The sequence below is a fragment of the Cokeromyces recurvatus genome, assembly GCF_025118155.1.
Source record: "Cokeromyces recurvatus strain NRRL 2243 chromosome Unknown BX663scaffold_17, whole genome shotgun sequence".
Lineage (NCBI taxonomy): Eukaryota > Fungi > Mucoromycota > Mucoromycetes > Mucorales > Mucoraceae > Cokeromyces > Cokeromyces recurvatus.
In genome coordinates this window covers 349130-364720 of record NW_026251403.1, presented here as the reverse complement: position 1 = coordinate 364720, position 15591 = coordinate 349130, and the positions used below count along the sequence as shown (strand labels likewise).

Below are 15591 nucleotides of genomic sequence, written 5' to 3'. Positions count from 1 at the left end.
AAAAAGAAAAAATCTACAAGTTACACAAGTCCATCAATACGTGTTATTATTAAATATTATTTATAATACGTTTTCATTATCAATAAAAATAACTTTCTTTCGTTTATTCATAACTTTTTATTATTTTTAAGTGATACATTCTTATTGTTGTATAAATTATCTATAACAATAAGGAACTAGTACATTCTCAAAGCTCATAATTATTATATTACATTGCCTTTTTAATTTTAATTAAATGGATTACTTTCTTACAACAAACATCACTGAATGGAAATTCGTGTCTATGTTGTCACACTATAAACAAAAGTTTGAGGAAGACTATCATAAAGCTAAGCAGAACTTGAAGGATAACCTGCAACATATGGTTGAAAGTAACATGCTAACAGAACAAGCAAAGGCCTCTGTACAAGTTTTCCTTAATAAATTTGATGTAAGTTTGGTTAACTTCACGGAAGGACAACAAAAAAAAAAAAAAAAAAAAAAAAAAAAAAAAAAAAAAAAAAAAAAACGCGAATACTAACAAATATTATTGATATTAGAAATTTGCAAAACAAATTTATCATAAAACAATTATTAAAGAACAACAACAAATTGGTTCAAGCCTATTGGTAATATTTTCTTGCATATAGCAACTATACAAACACGTAACATACTAAAATGGCCATTCTCTTTTTTTTTTTATTCAATTAGATTACAAACAACATTCAAGGAAACCTGGACGGCTTGAAATATGTGGTTAAAAATAATAGCTACAAAAGTGTCGTTTCTAGAAAACGAAAGTACCGAAAGACACAGAGGAGGAAGAGGTGGAAAAAAAAAAAAGTGGGGTGAGGGAAGAAACGCTGATAGAAAGCTGGACTTTCTTGTTAGCGGAGAAGATTGAGTCTTCATTGAAGATTATCATGATAACGTATGTACCCCATATATAAAATAGTTTAATAAGTTTAAGCATAAATAAGCTTACACATTATTTAGTGGATGATAAATAGAATGAATATTTCCAAAAAGTTTCATGATTTTAGAAACCGTTGTATAGATATGATTGAAAATACCGGTAAAGAGCCAAACTTTGTCCAAGAATTGTGAGTATATTATTTTTAATATGAATCAGTATTAAACTATGTCGTAATACTAATAATTATCTAGGGCATTAAACGGGATAATGTGGTTTGAAGACAAACAGCGTCTTTATTATAATATGAAGACAGATGAATGGAGAAGGGTCAAATCAAGCCTTCAGTATATGTACAGAAACACAGCAAAAACTGCTACATACGCACAAATAAATGATATTGCTGAGGTAATGCGCAGGATTTTTCCTTTCTTTGAACCTAAACACTCATATATTCTTATTGGCTTTGAAACTATAGATATTTGCAGAAGATGTTGATGAAGGAGAAAAAAAAGCTGAGCAATGGTACTCTAGTACAATGAATCAGTCTGAAGAAAATACAAAGATTATCGCAAGAACTTTTCTTTATTTGTAAGTTTGATCTGCATAATGACATATATTTTTTCACTTCTTTCCTTAGCGTAACAGTAACTTTGCTAACGTGCTGCATAGGATTCAAAAAATAAAAACATCAAATATAGAAGAGATGAAAGAGCCGCTTTTTTGTAGTTTTTTTGTTGAAAGTATAATCACTCCTTTCTTGTGTTTGGAGGATGATTATGTTGAACTGTTAGGGTATACAATCATAATAGCATGTTTATATCACCAGTATTATTCCTTCTTCTTGCTCAGTAACTTTTACTATTAAAATATATAATAGATCTACAGATGAGTCCCTTGGTTCAAAAGAGCGCCGTGATGGCAAGAACGGAAGAATTCCTGACTTTTCGGTTCAGGTCGGATTCAACAACCATTCTGCTCTCCCATTTCTCTGTGAGGTTAAAAGCCCTCAATCAATTAATGGTTTAAAGAAATCAGAAAACCAACATCCTGATTTCATTAAACTTTGTAATCTCATGAAAGATGAATTGGATAGAATGTGTTTTGTTGAAGATAAAGTCGTGTATGGCTTATTAGTTGAAGGTAAGTCATATGTTGATATCAAATACACGTATTGTATATATCTCTTTGCTAATTATTTATATATTTATATTTGTGTATATAAAGGATTCAAATGTCGTTTATCCGCAATGGATTTACGATACTATAAGCTATACCGACTACATATGCTTGGTCAGTTTTACTTACCACGAGACAGATATGATATTGGTGCTCTTTCTTCTTGTTTTAAGCGACTCGAACACTTAAATGTTTGTATAAAAACATGTTTATATGTTACTACTACTTTTACTAACATTCATCTTTATCGTGGTACATATATTTAGGCTTTGATAGAAAAATCAACAACATCAATATTAAGTGATTTTCTGCATATGTCGCCTGAAGAAGGAAATACCTTTCCTGGTAGGAGACCTAGCAACTTTTTAGTGAGCTTTCGTTCTCCTCAAAAATAGACTTATCTTCACGTCTGCTCTTTATTATTTTTTTATGCTTTCTCTATGATTATCCTTATGTTACCTTGTATTATACCTATATTAATTATACCCACCCTCATTATTATTATATCCTTAACTATTTATAAAAAAAAAATATGATATTCAATCTTTTCTTTTAAAAATATGATTATATATTGTTGTATTATTATTGATTATAAAAACAAGGACGATTACTAGTTACTACTTTCTTTTTTTCAATCCTTTGATGTGTTATGGAAAGTGTAATACAATAAGAGAAAGAAACCGAAGGAAACAGTATCTTTCGGGAAGGACGCAGCTGCTAAATCAATTTATGTATTATGCAATTTTATTTTATTTTATTTTTTACCTTGGAAGAACAAAGAAAAAAAAACAATAGGTCATTTTAAGCTATATAAAGGTCTTATAATAACAACAAGTTAAATATGCATACAGTCAGAATAAAAGAAAAAAAATATATCAATTAGACCAAATTTATTCAGTAACGAGACAGATTTAAGCATAACAAGAAAGATAAAGACTTGTATTGTCTTTTATATATGATAATAATAATAAAAACTCTTCAGATATGTCTGCATTTAATTTTTCTAGATAAATACTGTCATTATTCATTTTAAATGACTTGTACGTACTTGCACAAGCAATTATAAGTTACTTATTATGTCTTTGGTATAGTCATACATTCTTCTTGTATTAATTTAACAAAGAGGTAAATTTTCAAAGAAGTATTTTTTTGTTTCTTTTATTGTTGATATAGACTTTATCTTTAAAGATCTTCACGATTCGAGATAAAAAAAAGTGTATTGAGATAGACTATTTTACTATATTGCACAGCTAATTCATTGGCTTTTAGTTTGTAAGCATAGTCTTTATCTACTTTAATAAACACGTTTGTCTTCATCATCTCAATTCAAATGACAATAGGGTGTGTGTGTAGGGCAAAATGCTTGGTTTTCGAAAAATGCGAGGGTATGAATATGGTTTGTTTGTACCTTTTTTTTTTTTTTTTTTTTTTTTTTTTTTTTTTTTTTTTTTTAATCCGTCAAATTCAATCACAGTTGTTGTTATACACCTTGTCTTTTCTTATCATTTCAAAATGAACTTTTTAAAAACTACAAGACATTCGATACGCTTCGCTCAAAAAAGAGGATTGGTTAAATTACAACTGACAGAGGGTCTTAGAACAACTTCATTGCGTCCTTATTCCTCAACATCACCTGTTCATGCACATCATGTTGCTAAAAAAGAAAGTAGTAACATTCCATGGGTTATTGGTTCACTTGTTGTTTTTGGTCCTCTTTTGTTCAAGTTGACTTCTCCGCCACCTCCAAAGAAGAAGAATTTACAGTCAAATGAACATCATAATGTACCTGCAGTAACCCCACCTGTCATTACTCCTAAAGAAGAAGAAGACAAAGAAGAAAGTAAGACAGGAGACAAGAAAGTCGAGGAAATTAAGCCTGTTACTGTAAAAGAAGTACAGAAGCCTTATGTTCTTGTAGGCGCTGGTACAGCTTCATTTGCTGCTGCTCAAGCTATAAAAGAGAAGGATCCTAACGCTAACGTATGAGATTGTTTAATATGTTTATTCAGTATTTGATTATTTATTTCCTTATAGGTTATTATTATTGGTAACGAAGGTTATGCGCCCTATATGAGGTAAAAAAAAAAAAAAAATTAAAGCAATCATACTATCATTTTTATTCTTACCATTTCTGAATAGGCCTCCTTTGTCTAAAGAACTTTGGTTTTCAAACGATCCTGAAGTTGGCACAAAGTTACTTTTTAAGGATGTAAGTTTTATGATTCCTACTTGTATTAGTTAACATGAATTAATTAATTTTTTTTATTCCGTCATATAGTGGTCTGGTACTGAAAGAAAGTAAGTAAGCATCTGCTTTGTTTTTCTTTTAATAAATTTACATATTATATATAAATATATAGTGCTATTTATCAAGATATTTCAGAATATGAAGTCATTCAAGATGCTTCTGGATCAGATCTCGAAACACCCAAAATTAAGCTGTTGTTAAACAAAACAGTTACAAAATTAAATGTAGAGGATCATACAGTAACCTTAGATGATGGAAGTATGATTTATTACAACAAAGTTTTATTAGCTACTGGTGGTGAGCCAAAGAAACTATCTATTCAAACTAATAGTAAACATATTACAACTTTCCGTAATGTTTATGACTTTCAAAAATTGGACAAAATTGCAAAGGATGGTGCTCATATAGCTGTAGTTGGTGGTGGTTTCCTTGGATCTGAACTTGCAGTGGCCCTTGCTCATCGATCGACGAAAGAGAATTTGAAGGTAACTCAAATCTTCCCTGAAGATGGTAATATGGCCAAGGTATTCCCTGGCTATCTTACCAAATGGACTACAAGCCGTGTTCGTAAATTAGGAGTAGATGTTAAAGAAAGGAGTCGTGTTGAGTCAATTGCTATTACAGATGATGATAAGACAAGTGTTAAGTTAAGTAATGGTGAATCCCTATTGGTTGATCATGTTATCGTGGCTATCGGTATCGAACCTCGAGTTGATTTAGCCAGGGATGCTGGTCTCGAGATCGATGAAGAGCGTTTAGGCGTAGTTGTCAATGCTGAACTTGAAGCACGTAAAGATGTTTATATTGCAGGTGATATGGTTTCTTTTCATGATGTTCAACTAGGACGTCGTCGTATTGAACATCACGACCATGCTGTTTTAAGTGGTCGACATGCTGGTGAAAATATGGTGACTAATAAGGGTCGTGCTTATGACCATCAGTCTATGTTTTGGTCTGATTTAGGTCCTGAGATTGGTTATGAGGCTGTTGGTCTAATAAATTCTCAATTATCGACTGTTAGTATTTGGGCTAAAGCATCTGCTAATGATACACCTGCTGCTGCTGCTGCTTCTGCTGCCACTACTACAGCTGAATCTGTTACAGAAGAGGTTTCTAAAGCCACTGCTAATAAACAAGAAAATCCATTCAAGGATGAAAAGTTTGGAAAAGGTCTTGTCTTTTATGTTCGTGACCAAAAGATTGTTGGTCTTGTTTTATTCAACGTATTTGGAAAGGTTCAAGAAGCTAGAAATATAATTAATGGAGGCTATACTACAGATAAAATTGATAGTCTTGTAAAGCAATTTGATCTTTATTCCAAAGATCCTTAAATATAAATTTTATTGTCATTTTTTTTTTAAAAAAAAAATATATTCAATATGTATCTTTTTTTTTATATTTGTGTATATATGTATCAGTTAATTTTGACTATAAGCCTAGTTCATTATCTTTCTCATTTTCATCTTCTTCAGACAAATCTCTGCTGCTACTTGCATTAGATGATAATCGATTATTACGGTTACTACGGTATTTCCAAAATTTATCTACAACATCCTCAGCTCCAAAGACACCACTAAAACCACGAATAAAATCATGTCGCTTATCCTCCCAAAGTAAGATCGTATCATGAATAGCCGACTTGATTGTTTTCCTTAAATCCTGGATTGATTTCTTTGTCTTGATTTTACGTTCTTTCAAAAATGAAATATTAAGTTCTTTAGCCGTCACACCTCTCTCCAGATTTCTTCTTAAATAAGCATCATAGTCTCGAACGATACGTGTAATCAAGTCTGAAGTTGAGATGCCTTCTGTACGTTCAGTCGGGAAAAAGCGACCTTGGTCTTTTACAAAGGCATAGACATCACCGGATTCTCGACTTTGATAAGGTTCAGCATCATGTGCAACATAATCAATTTGATGTTCATCAAGGAAATTTTGATCCACTATCCATGGTGCATTCTCAATCACTTCATCAACCCATTTACAATGTCGAACAGCTTCATATCTTTCGATATCAGTCATTACTGTCTTTCCTTTACGTTTATGAGTTTCTTCATCACTACACACTATATGTATACACGTAAAGACAAGATTTATTCATCTTGTGATAAACATCTTTTTATATATATATACCTCCAACTAGTAAATAAACATTAGGAAATGCTTTTTTAGCTTGTTCAAGCGCCTTGGCATGACCGAAATGGAACAAGTCATAAATACCTATTTCATAAAAGCGTTAATTACTGTATATGTAAAAAAAAAAAAAAAAAAAAAAAAAAAAAAAAAAAAATGGAATAGAATTTACCATCACAATAGATTCTAACGGGTCTTCCAATAGGAGGCTAATGTATGAGGAAGGGGGAGGGGTTTAAAACAATATAAATACAAGTCTACATACAAATATATACATGTAAACATACAGGATTAATTTTGAACCCATAACGTTCTTCAATTCCTTCAGGTAATGTTGCAATAGATTTATTTTTTTCTTCTTCTTCAGTTGTAAAAGGTGTCATAGTAGAACCTAACTGACGTTTTCGTTTGGCAGTATGAATTATTTCTTCTTTTGATGGAAGAATAGATGAATCAGTGTTATCTTCATCTATGTAGAATGTTAATAAAACACATACATACACAGCGTAATGTTTAAGGATGATCATGAGTACATACCAGAAGCATCACGCGAAGTAGGCTGATCGATAGGCCCTTCTGTTATTTTATCTTCTTCTCCTTCTATCTGTCGCTTCCTTTTTGCTAATCGAGTACTAGGTGAAGCAAGTGATGAGCTCATTATTATTATTGAATAAATAAATAAATAAATAAATAAAATAAAAAATTAGATATATAAAAAGGTGGTATGGAGTTTATTGCAACTCCGGGGGAAAATAAAATAAAAAAAAAAAAAGAAATAAGTGATCAATTTATTTATTTTATTTTACTTTTTCTGATGCATGTTTTAAAATTTAAAAAAGAGGATTTAATATATACTTCTTGCTACTGTGAAGAGAATGTACACATGTTATGTACTGAGATTAAACGAACACAACCTGAATTATTAAAGAACTTTTTTGTTGTTTTCATTAGTAATGAGAAGCGATCAGTTAAAATAAAATAAATAAATCAATTTTATTTCCAAATGTTTATAATATTAAAACATGTATAAATCAAATCAATAGGTCCCATTATGGAAGCAGTTAGCGGGCATCAAGAATGATAGACCATTTGTGATCTGGGTAATTAGAATGATGTTCCTTGTAAAAGCTTTTTATTCATTTACCATCCCATTTTAGGATTATCATGTCATACTTTATTATAGACCCGCAAAGTAATGAATGATTCGTATAAAGAATTTACTCTGTTAATTTGTAAATTTTTTCAATATATAGATTAGAAAACTCACTTATATATGATTTTGATACAACCCTTCCATTTCCTTGTCAAGCGTTAGAATATGTAAAAGAGACTTTTAAACCAGATTTATTTTTAAAAGAAGAATATAAACATCATTTTCGGCTTATTTCTGCTCAACTTTATTTAGACTATTTTCAATCTGATAGAAGCCACATGGTAAATAAATAAATATTAATATTACGACAAGTTATATGTATATAATATTTAATGGAATTAATTTTAGCTCAAGGAAGATGGTACTTATATGGCTCCTCCACCCTCTTATCAAGCTATTATAAGCAGTGAAAGTAAAATGCACACTATACATAGATTTTTTTTTTTTTGCTGTTAAATAACATATATTTTCAAAGATGGTACATCTAATTTAGATTATTACATTTCAATGAAGCCGCATTCAAGTGTTGAAGAAAAATATGGTGTTGTCTATGAATCTGTTGACTTTTTTATGCATTAATATTTTGGGTTTATTTTCCCAGTCGATTCGTATAATTGAATGGCGTTTAATAAAGAATCTTCAGAAACTCGATGCTGCATTAAAAACTGATCGTTCAAATGAACAACGGGTATATCAAACATATATTTATCACTGAATTCTTTAGGGCACTCTTCTTTATTATGGATATCTAATACTTTTAAAGCAAATGGTTTCTATTATAAGCGATAGAGTATTAGAAATGAATATTCTATAGTATATACTATATTAAACCTTTTTTTGAACATTGAGAATCGCTTGCTTAGCTGTATTACATAAAGAACATGTGCTTGAAGAAAATAATGTCAAAGTCACCTTTCTTATAGTCATTGTTATTAAAAAAAAAAAAAAAAGAAAAAAAAAGAAAAAAAAAAGGGGCAGTTATACTTGCCCCTCCCCCCTTCCCCTCCCACTTCTTTGCCTTTTTTTTTTTATGCAGGAAGAAACAGTCAATAAACAGTCACTAGAGCAATTTTTTCCCTTTTTTTTTTTTTCTTACTTGTTTCTGTATAATATAATAACAATGCAAACGTTTTCTTCTTATTCTGTTTAGAGTAGTTGACATGGTGAAAAAGAAACAAAAGAGAAAGCAACCAATAACAGCAAAAACAATTTCTGGAAATGCAAAATTTAAACATTCTCGAGTAGAAACAGCTCGACTTATACGGAGGTTTCATGTTCTTAACAAGGAACTAGCCAAATGTCGATCATCAACAGAACCTGATTGCATCAAAAAAGAACAAGCCATTTTATCAGAAATGGAAGCAATGGGAGGATTGGATTGGTATCAGAAAGCATCACAATTAGGACAAAGTAAAGCAAGAGGTGGGGATTCCTCTAAATGGCTAATTCAAACGTTAAAAACATATTGTAAAGAAGAACAGCAACAGGTCTTAAAGGATCATCAATTTATTCGAGTATTAGACGTTGGAGCAGTTGCACCAGATAATTATAAATCGTATACATCTTGGATCAAAGCGAAACCAATTGATTTAAATCCTCAGCATCCTGATATTGAGCAGCAGGATTTCTTAAGAATGAAGCCACCTTCTGATGATGGTGATAAATTTGATATTATTTCTTTAAGTTTAGTTATTAACTTTGTAGGAGACCCAAAAGACAGAGGTATAGTGAATAGAAGTGACTCCTCTCCCCTTTTTTTATATATGAAGTCATTCAACTCTTTCTTTAGGACAAATGCTGATTCATACCCGTAATTTCTTATCTTCACCTATTCTTTGTAAAAATCGTCTGCATTATTTATTCTTGGTCGTTCCTCTTCCCTGCATTACTAATTCAAGATACATGACTCATGAACATTTACTATCGATGATGACATCAATAGGATATACAAAATGTATTCATTATCATTTTTCGAACAAACTTGCTTATTATTTATTTGAATTAACCAAACTATCAAAGATCAATACTGTATGGAAAAAACGAGTTCTTCCTGGTAAAGAAGGTGGTGGACGTAACAATTTCGCCGTTGTAATAGAGAAATAATAGAAGACATCATAGATTATATATATATATATATGCCAACCATTTTACTTTGAAGGCAAAGAGGTTTCAAATAGCTCAATCATTTTTTTTTTTTTTTTTTTTTGTTTACGTACATATTGCTTGTTTACTAATAAATTTAATTTTACCATACCTTATTTATGTAATATAATATTATGTTGAAAGACCAACTGACTAAGGTTACCTAATCATTTGCTTCAGAGACTTGCTTATTTTGTATATATTTATTTGGGGAGGAGGAGGAAGGGAAATAATAATTTGTGCTATTTTCAAAGAGACTTTGGTTGTATTCTTGCAAATAAACAAACGAAAATAAGAATTCCTTACGATAGTTTAGTTTTTATGATATTCATCCTTGTTAATTTCTCTTATTTTATAAATATGATAGCAGCATATAAACTTATTTTATAACCTTTTTTTTTTTTGTAATTTTCCCGCTTCCCGTTAGTATTATTCTCATGAATAATAAATAACAAATTACAACTGCACTCTTTGACTTGCACAGTTATAAAAGAAAAAGAAGACAATGTAAATATTAGGTTTTCTGTTGAATGTATTTATATCATATAATGTCAATATGAATTTTTTGTTTGTTTTTTTTTTTTTTTTTTTTTTTTTTTTTTGAGAAAGCCCAGATATTTGGTGTTGGATTCCTTGCCTTCTCTGTAAACTTGTTTATACTGTAATAAAGGATTAAAAACAATTAATACAACAAGTGAAGTATTTCTTTTCTTTTTTAGTATTCGTATTGTCGCTAATGTCAGAGCGTATATTCATATATACACTCCTGCTTTTGTATGAATACAATAGTCAGACTCATTTTAGACAATAACAATAATAAGAATAACCTACTTTGAGCGATATTGCAAAAACTAAATATAATATAATTTATTGCAGTAAATAAAAATGATTGTACAACGTTACTTTGACTAACCAATATACAACAACAATAATTTAACTCTATACTAGAAAAGAAAAAAGAAAAGGCAACTCATAATGAATTAAAAGCTAGTTTATTTATTTCAAGAAAAGTGCTCGTTGTAAATATAAATTGCCTTAATCTATGTCATTTGTACTTTTATACATAAAATCATTATAAACGTTACACTTGGAACTGCAAAGATAAATAAACAAATAGAAAAGGCGGAGATGTCTCAAACGTTTATCAGTTACATGATTTCTTCGGAAGACGGGCAAAAAAAAAAAAAAAAAAAAAAAAAAAAAAAAAATGCTACCGCAAAATAATTTAACGACTCATTATACAGATACTGGTGGAATTTACTGTAGTAATAGAAATCCATTAAAAAAAAAAAAAAAAGAAAAAATAAAGCAATGATATAATAAGCATGCTTTACTAAACATTTAGTTTATTACTAAAAGAATCCCATTTTAAATCCAAAAAAAAAAGAAAAAAGAAAAGCGGTAGTAGTCATGCGTATGCAGCAAAGTAAATATAGAAACTAGCTCTTCCTTTTTATATATAGTTAAATGTATATTTTTATATATTTAAATGTATGTTCCTTAAAATAATGCTTTGTGAAATGTCAAAAACTATTATAAAAATAGAATTCCTTTTTTTTTTATTATTATTATCATTTCTTTTCATCTTTTTTGTCAATATAAAAAAAAAAAAATGAAAATACGAAGTATTTGTATTTTATTTTTCACATCCATAGCAAGTATAATAGCACAGGATGTAAGTGAGGGATCTACTGAAACTATTGCAATAACTACTGATGCAGTAACTACGAATGCAGTAACTACTGATGCAATTACTACTACTGCAACACCTACTGTTGCAACAACTAGTGATATGGCTACTACAACAATTGATATTACAACAACAGCTGATCCAGTTACGACTACGACCTCATCATCAGCTGCTGCTGCTACTACTACTACTGCCGCTGTTGATTTGAGTGACTGCTTAAACGCTGATGCTTTTACAGACCATGATTATTTTCCAAACAAACTTGATTTTAGCAAATTAGGTAAAATAAATAAAAAAAGAAAAAGAAAAAGAGAAAGGGTTATAGAGTTTGTTTTTTTTTTAATGAAATAATGTATATAGATTCCACTGCTCAATTTAATGTGACCTATTACAATACATACAAGCTTGTTCATAACCTTGTCTTAGATGAATATTATGTACTTCATTGTACAAAATCAGCACCTTCATTGGGAAATACGTTTCAGTCAAAGACATTCGTTCAGATTCCCGTAAGATCTTTTGCAGCCATTGATACCAGAGCTTTAGGTTATCTTGATGTAAACAATTATATATATGTATATCTTCTTTTTTTTTTTTTTTTTTTTTACTAAATAATGAACTGTGTTGTATTTTTTTTTAGCTTTTAGGACAAAGTAATAATGTGGCATTTGTTGGAAATACAAGTAATATTACCAGTCCTTGTGGAACGAATACACCGGCATATTTCAATTTGAGTGATCCTAATCTTGATAGAACAAAATATGACTTGGCTATTTATTCTGTTTCCTCAAATAATGACCCCAAAGGTGTCGGGTTTGGTATTAATTATAATAATTCACCACTTGGAGTAAGTTTCCAACTTATATATATATATTAACAAAATCTCATTTTTCTTCTTCTTCTTTTTCTTATGATAATAATGTATTATAATAGAATGCTCAATGGATCAAATATATTGCATTATTTACAAATCAAGAAACAGAAGCAGATACTATTTATAATAATATTTTAACAGATTACAACACATTTCGAGATAGCATTAATGCAGCGGGAAGTGTGTTATATAAAAGGAATATTACATTTATGAATTATGATCCATCTTCCACAAAGTTCAATATCCTACAGGACACCTATTTTCAAAATTTGACATCCGACGCAGGTGCCGTCTTGTTAAAGCCACATGTCTTGCAACCTGGTGATCCATCTGTCATGAAAGAGCAATTACAAAATTCATCTGTTGTTATTGATTTGACGCCTGACTCTGCCTTTGGGTCAACATATAACAATTGGCAGTCATGGTTGGGATACTCGGATGACAAAATCAGTTCCGCGGAAAAAGCAGCATTTGACACTTATCAGCAGACGAAAAAGTATATAAATTCGTATGATGCGCCTCCTTTTGCAAGAAATAAGCAACTATGGAGATTTGATTTAATTACAAAAGAAGGGGCTTTAGGTAAATATATAAATACATACAAGTGTATATGTATATGAATACATATATAAAAAAAAAAAAAATTTTTTTTGTCAAGATATCTTATTTATTTATTATTAATATATCAGATTATTGGACTCGTGGGATGGCAAGACCCGATCTTCTACTTCAGGATTTAATTCAAGTACAGTTCCCTGGTTTTTTCAAATCACGTAGTCGGGTGTTTTTAAGAAGTTTTGCGGATAATAATGAATCAAGTCGTACAGCTTCATCTTCTCCAGATAGTTATCAATGTAACTTGAGACAATGGGAAAAAGCAGCTAGTGTATCCTATCAAAACTCGGATTCAGATATACCGGCATTAAGCGCGACTAGCAATAAAATGTCTTTAGGCCTCATTATTGGCGTCAGTGTGGCGGGAGGCATGGTAGCGCTGGCTTGCTTAGCAACAGTCTTCGTTTTGATCAAACGTAAAATGAAGGATGGTAATGGTAAACGTTTTACACGACTAAATGATGAAACAATGGATGAATTTGGTGCCTTGGATAAAGACCCAATGATGCCAACAACAACAGAAACTAGTAGATTTGGAGGTTCAAGTAGAGGCTTTTAAAAAATGAAAAAAAAAAGTTACTAGCTGTATATAGAAAACAGAATAAAATAAATTGAATGTATTATTATTTTGTAATACTAAACAAATGCACTGAGTTATTATAAATACATGGCAGAAAAATTCGTTCATTGCTTCCTTCTTCTTTTTCTTTTTCTTTTTGTTCTTTTATATATCACAACATAGTATATGATTCCTTCAATTATTTGTCCTGCAACTTGTGAATTATGTGGCAACTGGCTTCCTAAACATAATGTAAAGAAGAAAGAAAAAAAAAAGCGATAACTACTACTACTACTATTATTATTATATATCAATATTTAATTAACTGACACTTTTAATTATGCATAGTCTTCTTGTCCAAGGAATGGTGTTCACCCTTCGCAGTGGAGCCTCTTATCAGAGAATATTATCCAGAAGAAGCATGAAGAACTGCTATATTCGAATGAAAATAAAATACCTTTTACTGTTACCTATTCCAAGTACAATCATCATCAAGAACAATACAGTGACTTTTATGAAGAATAACTGACATAATTATTAACCTATCATTTATATACTCCATTTATTATATATATAATAGTAATTAGTTGATCTCTACTATTATTATACATACATACATAGATATAATATATTTATATATGCACATATAAATATATACATGTATATCTTTTTTTTTCTTTTTTTTTCTTTTCCATTACTTTATATGCACTTATACAAATATGCATTATATACATAAAATCTCATATACAGTCACTCTATCTCTAATTGGACTTTTTTTTTTGTTTTTTTTTTTTTTTAATAAGGATGGTAATTGTAATATTTCTGATGATGACACTAATTCTCATTCCGATTGAGAAGTTTAAATAATATCAAAAAAAAAAGTTCAGTTTAAACCGATTTGCTTGTTGTGACGTTACAGTGAAGAAAGTACCTCTAAAGTAGGAAAGAATAACTCGGTACACTATTTAGATTGATGAAGACAGCAGGAGATATTTTATTTTAATTTTTTATTTCATTTATTTTTAATAAACAAAAGGAAAAAAAAAAAAAGAGAGAAGCGTATGAAGTTAAAGTAAGCAGCTAGATCTGCAAATGTCAACGATGATACTGCATACAAAATGTAAGAATGATTCAGAGAAGAACACATATACATACATACATACATACATATATACATATACATATACATATATCATATCCAACAGACCCAAAAAGAAAACCACAAGTATTCGATTTACTTCTTTTTCTTTTTTTTTTAAAAAAAAAATAAACTTTTAAAAAGTCATCCAGGAGGCAGTAGATAATTTAACCAAGAGTTTTGCTAGTTTTATGAAAATATAAAGTTTTTCTTTTCTTTTCTTTTTTTTTTTTTTTTTTTTTTTTTTTTTTTTTTTTTTTTGAAGGAAGAATGCAGCCTCAGTATCAGAGTTGTAAACTGCAATAAATTGTGAGGAAAACCTTTGGAAACTCGTATTATAATTATATTTAGCTTAAGATTTGAGTGCAAAAAAAAACAGTAAGGGTTACCTTAAGAGTTGTATATCGTAGTTCATTAGCTGCTACTATAACCCCTTTCAGCAAAAGCTGCTTCATGCACTATTATTAGTGCAGTATTCACTATTTAGTATGATTAATATAAGCATAAGAGAACTCGAAAACTTTTTTTTAGAAAAAGAAAAGCTGTAGTAGGAGGGAAGGGAGGTTATAAAAAATAAAGGTACTTGAGGATCAAATTCCTGTTCCTAAAGGTAACTACATCTGGTCATTATCTTCAATTTATTAACGACCACTATGAATGGATTTCCTGAAATGAAAATCTATACATATATGTATATATATTATGAATACCGTATCAATTCGTGTTTCTGAAACAATTGAATCTTAAACATTATAAGAAAAGAAGAGAGTTACATGTCTTCCTATTAAATAGGTCATGGCTGCTATTGTTAAGCAAAGTAAGTTTAGTGACGTAGAAACACACAATTTAAGAGTTATAGAGACTAGTGGAACGGTACCTGTTGAACATCTTTATAACTTTGTACAACTTTCAGTAAATCAATTTGAGAACTGTTCAAATAAAATTTCTATCTTTCTATATATTAATAT

The 15591-nt window shown here is 29.9% G+C and overlaps 8 protein-coding genes across 8 annotated transcripts; 6 read left to right on the top strand and 2 right to left on the bottom strand.

The window, feature by feature from the left end:
- The first annotated feature begins 2013 nt into the window (after nucleotides 1-2013).
- BX663DRAFT_513667 (uncharacterized protein) lies at nucleotides 2014-2630 on the top strand. Its single transcript, XM_051528189.1, has one exon. The coding sequence runs from the start codon at nucleotides 2045-2047 to the stop codon at nucleotides 2258-2260; it is 216 nt and encodes a 71-aa protein (XP_051381667.1). The 5' UTR covers nucleotides 2014-2044; the 3' UTR covers nucleotides 2261-2630.
- An 893-nt stretch (nucleotides 2631-3523) lies between these two features.
- Nucleotides 3524-5745, top strand: BX663DRAFT_562151 (apoptosis-inducing factor, mitochondrion-associated, C-term-domain-containing protein). Its single transcript, XM_051531960.1, has 5 exons — nucleotides 3524-4051; nucleotides 4106-4146; nucleotides 4211-4280; nucleotides 4350-4369; nucleotides 4432-5745. The coding sequence occupies exons 1-5, from the start codon at nucleotides 3584-3586 to the stop codon at nucleotides 5648-5650; spliced, it is 1818 nt and encodes a 605-aa protein (XP_051381666.1). The 5' UTR covers nucleotides 3524-3583; the 3' UTR covers nucleotides 5651-5745.
- On the bottom strand, nucleotides 5662-7157 carry BX663DRAFT_513665 (uncharacterized protein). The gene is made up of 5 exons (XM_051528188.1): nucleotides 6990-7157; nucleotides 6740-6921; nucleotides 6625-6661; nucleotides 6453-6539; nucleotides 5662-6385 (listed from the first exon to the last, which is right to left on the bottom strand). Exons 1-5 carry the CDS (start codon nucleotides 7108-7110, stop codon nucleotides 5748-5750), a joined length of 1065 nt encoding a protein of 354 aa, XP_051381665.1. The 5' UTR covers nucleotides 7111-7157; the 3' UTR covers nucleotides 5662-5747.
- A 110-nt stretch (nucleotides 7158-7267) lies between these two features.
- BX663DRAFT_513662 (N-terminal glutamine amidase-domain-containing protein) lies at nucleotides 7268-8559 on the top strand. The gene is made up of 7 exons (XM_051528187.1): nucleotides 7268-7419; nucleotides 7496-7552; nucleotides 7610-7644; nucleotides 7706-7886; nucleotides 7954-8017; nucleotides 8081-8378; nucleotides 8437-8559. The coding sequence occupies exons 1-6, from the start codon at nucleotides 7336-7338 to the stop codon at nucleotides 8182-8184; spliced, it is 525 nt and encodes a 174-aa protein (XP_051381664.1). The 5' UTR covers nucleotides 7268-7335; the 3' UTR covers nucleotides 8185-8378; nucleotides 8437-8559.
- Nucleotides 7887-8559, bottom strand: BX663DRAFT_513653 (uncharacterized protein). The gene is made up of 3 exons (XM_051528186.1): nucleotides 8437-8559; nucleotides 8107-8378; nucleotides 7887-8029 (listed from the first exon to the last, which is right to left on the bottom strand). Exons 1-2 carry the CDS (start codon nucleotides 8530-8532, stop codon nucleotides 8181-8183), a joined length of 294 nt encoding a protein of 97 aa, XP_051381663.1. The 5' UTR covers nucleotides 8533-8559; the 3' UTR covers nucleotides 7887-8029; nucleotides 8107-8180.
- A 206-nt stretch (nucleotides 8560-8765) lies between these two features.
- On the top strand, nucleotides 8766-9815 carry BX663DRAFT_474870 (putative methyltransferase-domain-containing protein; the record flags this gene model as incomplete). The annotated part of the gene is made up of 2 exons (XM_051524233.1): nucleotides 8766-9327; nucleotides 9395-9815. The coding sequence occupies 2 exons, from the start codon at nucleotides 8766-8768 to the stop codon at nucleotides 9706-9708; spliced, it is 876 nt and encodes a 291-aa protein (XP_051381662.1). The 3' UTR covers nucleotides 9709-9815.
- A 1517-nt stretch (nucleotides 9816-11332) lies between these two features.
- Nucleotides 11333-13677, top strand: BX663DRAFT_513651 (uncharacterized protein). Its single transcript, XM_051528185.1, has 5 exons — nucleotides 11333-11717; nucleotides 11798-11994; nucleotides 12078-12284; nucleotides 12371-12893; nucleotides 13001-13677. Exons 1-5 carry the CDS (start codon nucleotides 11360-11362, stop codon nucleotides 13483-13485), a joined length of 1770 nt encoding a protein of 589 aa, XP_051381661.1. The 5' UTR covers nucleotides 11333-11359; the 3' UTR covers nucleotides 13486-13677.
- Nucleotides 13573-14234, top strand: BX663DRAFT_513649 (uncharacterized protein). Its single transcript, XM_051528184.1, has 2 exons — nucleotides 13573-13737; nucleotides 13834-14234. The coding sequence occupies exons 1-2, from the start codon at nucleotides 13672-13674 to the stop codon at nucleotides 14008-14010; spliced, it is 243 nt and encodes an 80-aa protein (XP_051381660.1). The 5' UTR covers nucleotides 13573-13671; the 3' UTR covers nucleotides 14011-14234.
- The last annotated feature ends 1357 nt before the right edge of the window (nucleotides 14235-15591 follow it).

Excerpts from the sequence above, each read along its gene's own strand:
- BX663DRAFT_513665 (XM_051528188.1), bottom strand. The coding sequence starts at position 7,110 with ATGAGCTCATCACTTGCTTCACCTAGTACTCGATTAGCAAAAAGGAAG. Across the intron at positions 6,540-6,624 it reads CGTTAGAATCTATTGTGATG|GTATTTATGACTTGTTCCAT; the intron begins GTAAATTCTATT and ends TTTATGAAATAG. Across the intron at positions 6,386-6,452 it reads TGTTTATTTACTAGTTGGAG|TGTGTAGTGATGAAGAAACT; the intron begins GTATATATATAT and ends GTATACATATAG.
- BX663DRAFT_513653 (XM_051528186.1), bottom strand. The coding sequence starts at position 8,532 with ATGACTATAAGAAAGGTGACTTTGACATTATTTTCTTCAAGCACATGT. Across the intron at positions 8,379-8,436 it reads TTCTCAATGTTCAAAAAAAG|AAACCATTTGCTTTAAAAGT; the intron begins GTTTAATATAGT and ends CGCTTATAATAG.
- BX663DRAFT_513649 (XM_051528184.1), top strand. The coding sequence starts at position 13,672 with ATGATTCCTTCAATTATTTGTCCTGCAACTTGTGAATTATGTGGCAAC. Across the intron at positions 13,738-13,833 it reads ACTGGCTTCCTAAACATAAT|TCTTCTTGTCCAAGGAATGG; the intron begins GTAAAGAAGAAA and ends AATTATGCATAG.
- BX663DRAFT_513667 (XM_051528189.1), top strand. The coding sequence starts at position 2,045 with ATGTTGATATCAAATACACGTATTGTATATATCTCTTTGCTAATTATT.
- BX663DRAFT_513651 (XM_051528185.1), top strand. The coding sequence starts at position 11,360 with ATGAAAATACGAAGTATTTGTATTTTATTTTTCACATCCATAGCAAGT. Across the intron at positions 11,718-11,797 it reads ACTTGATTTTAGCAAATTAG|ATTCCACTGCTCAATTTAAT; the intron begins GTAAAATAAATA and ends TAATGTATATAG. Across the intron at positions 12,285-12,370 it reads ATAATAATTCACCACTTGGA|AATGCTCAATGGATCAAATA; the intron begins GTAAGTTTCCAA and ends GTATTATAATAG.
- BX663DRAFT_562151 (XM_051531960.1), top strand. The coding sequence starts at position 3,584 with ATGAACTTTTTAAAAACTACAAGACATTCGATACGCTTCGCTCAAAAA. Across the intron at positions 4,281-4,349 it reads CAAAGTTACTTTTTAAGGAT|TGGTCTGGTACTGAAAGAAA; the intron begins GTAAGTTTTATG and ends TCCGTCATATAG. Across the intron at positions 4,370-4,431 it reads TGGTCTGGTACTGAAAGAAA|TGCTATTTATCAAGATATTT; the intron begins GTAAGTAAGCAT and ends ATAAATATATAG.
- BX663DRAFT_513662 (XM_051528187.1), top strand. The coding sequence starts at position 7,336 with ATGTTATGTACTGAGATTAAACGAACACAACCTGAATTATTAAAGAAC. Across the intron at positions 7,420-7,495 it reads TTAGTAATGAGAAGCGATCA|GTCCCATTATGGAAGCAGTT; the intron begins GTTAAAATAAAA and ends TCAAATCAATAG. Across the intron at positions 7,887-7,953 it reads AATCTGATAGAAGCCACATG|CTCAAGGAAGATGGTACTTA; the intron begins GTAAATAAATAA and ends AATTAATTTTAG.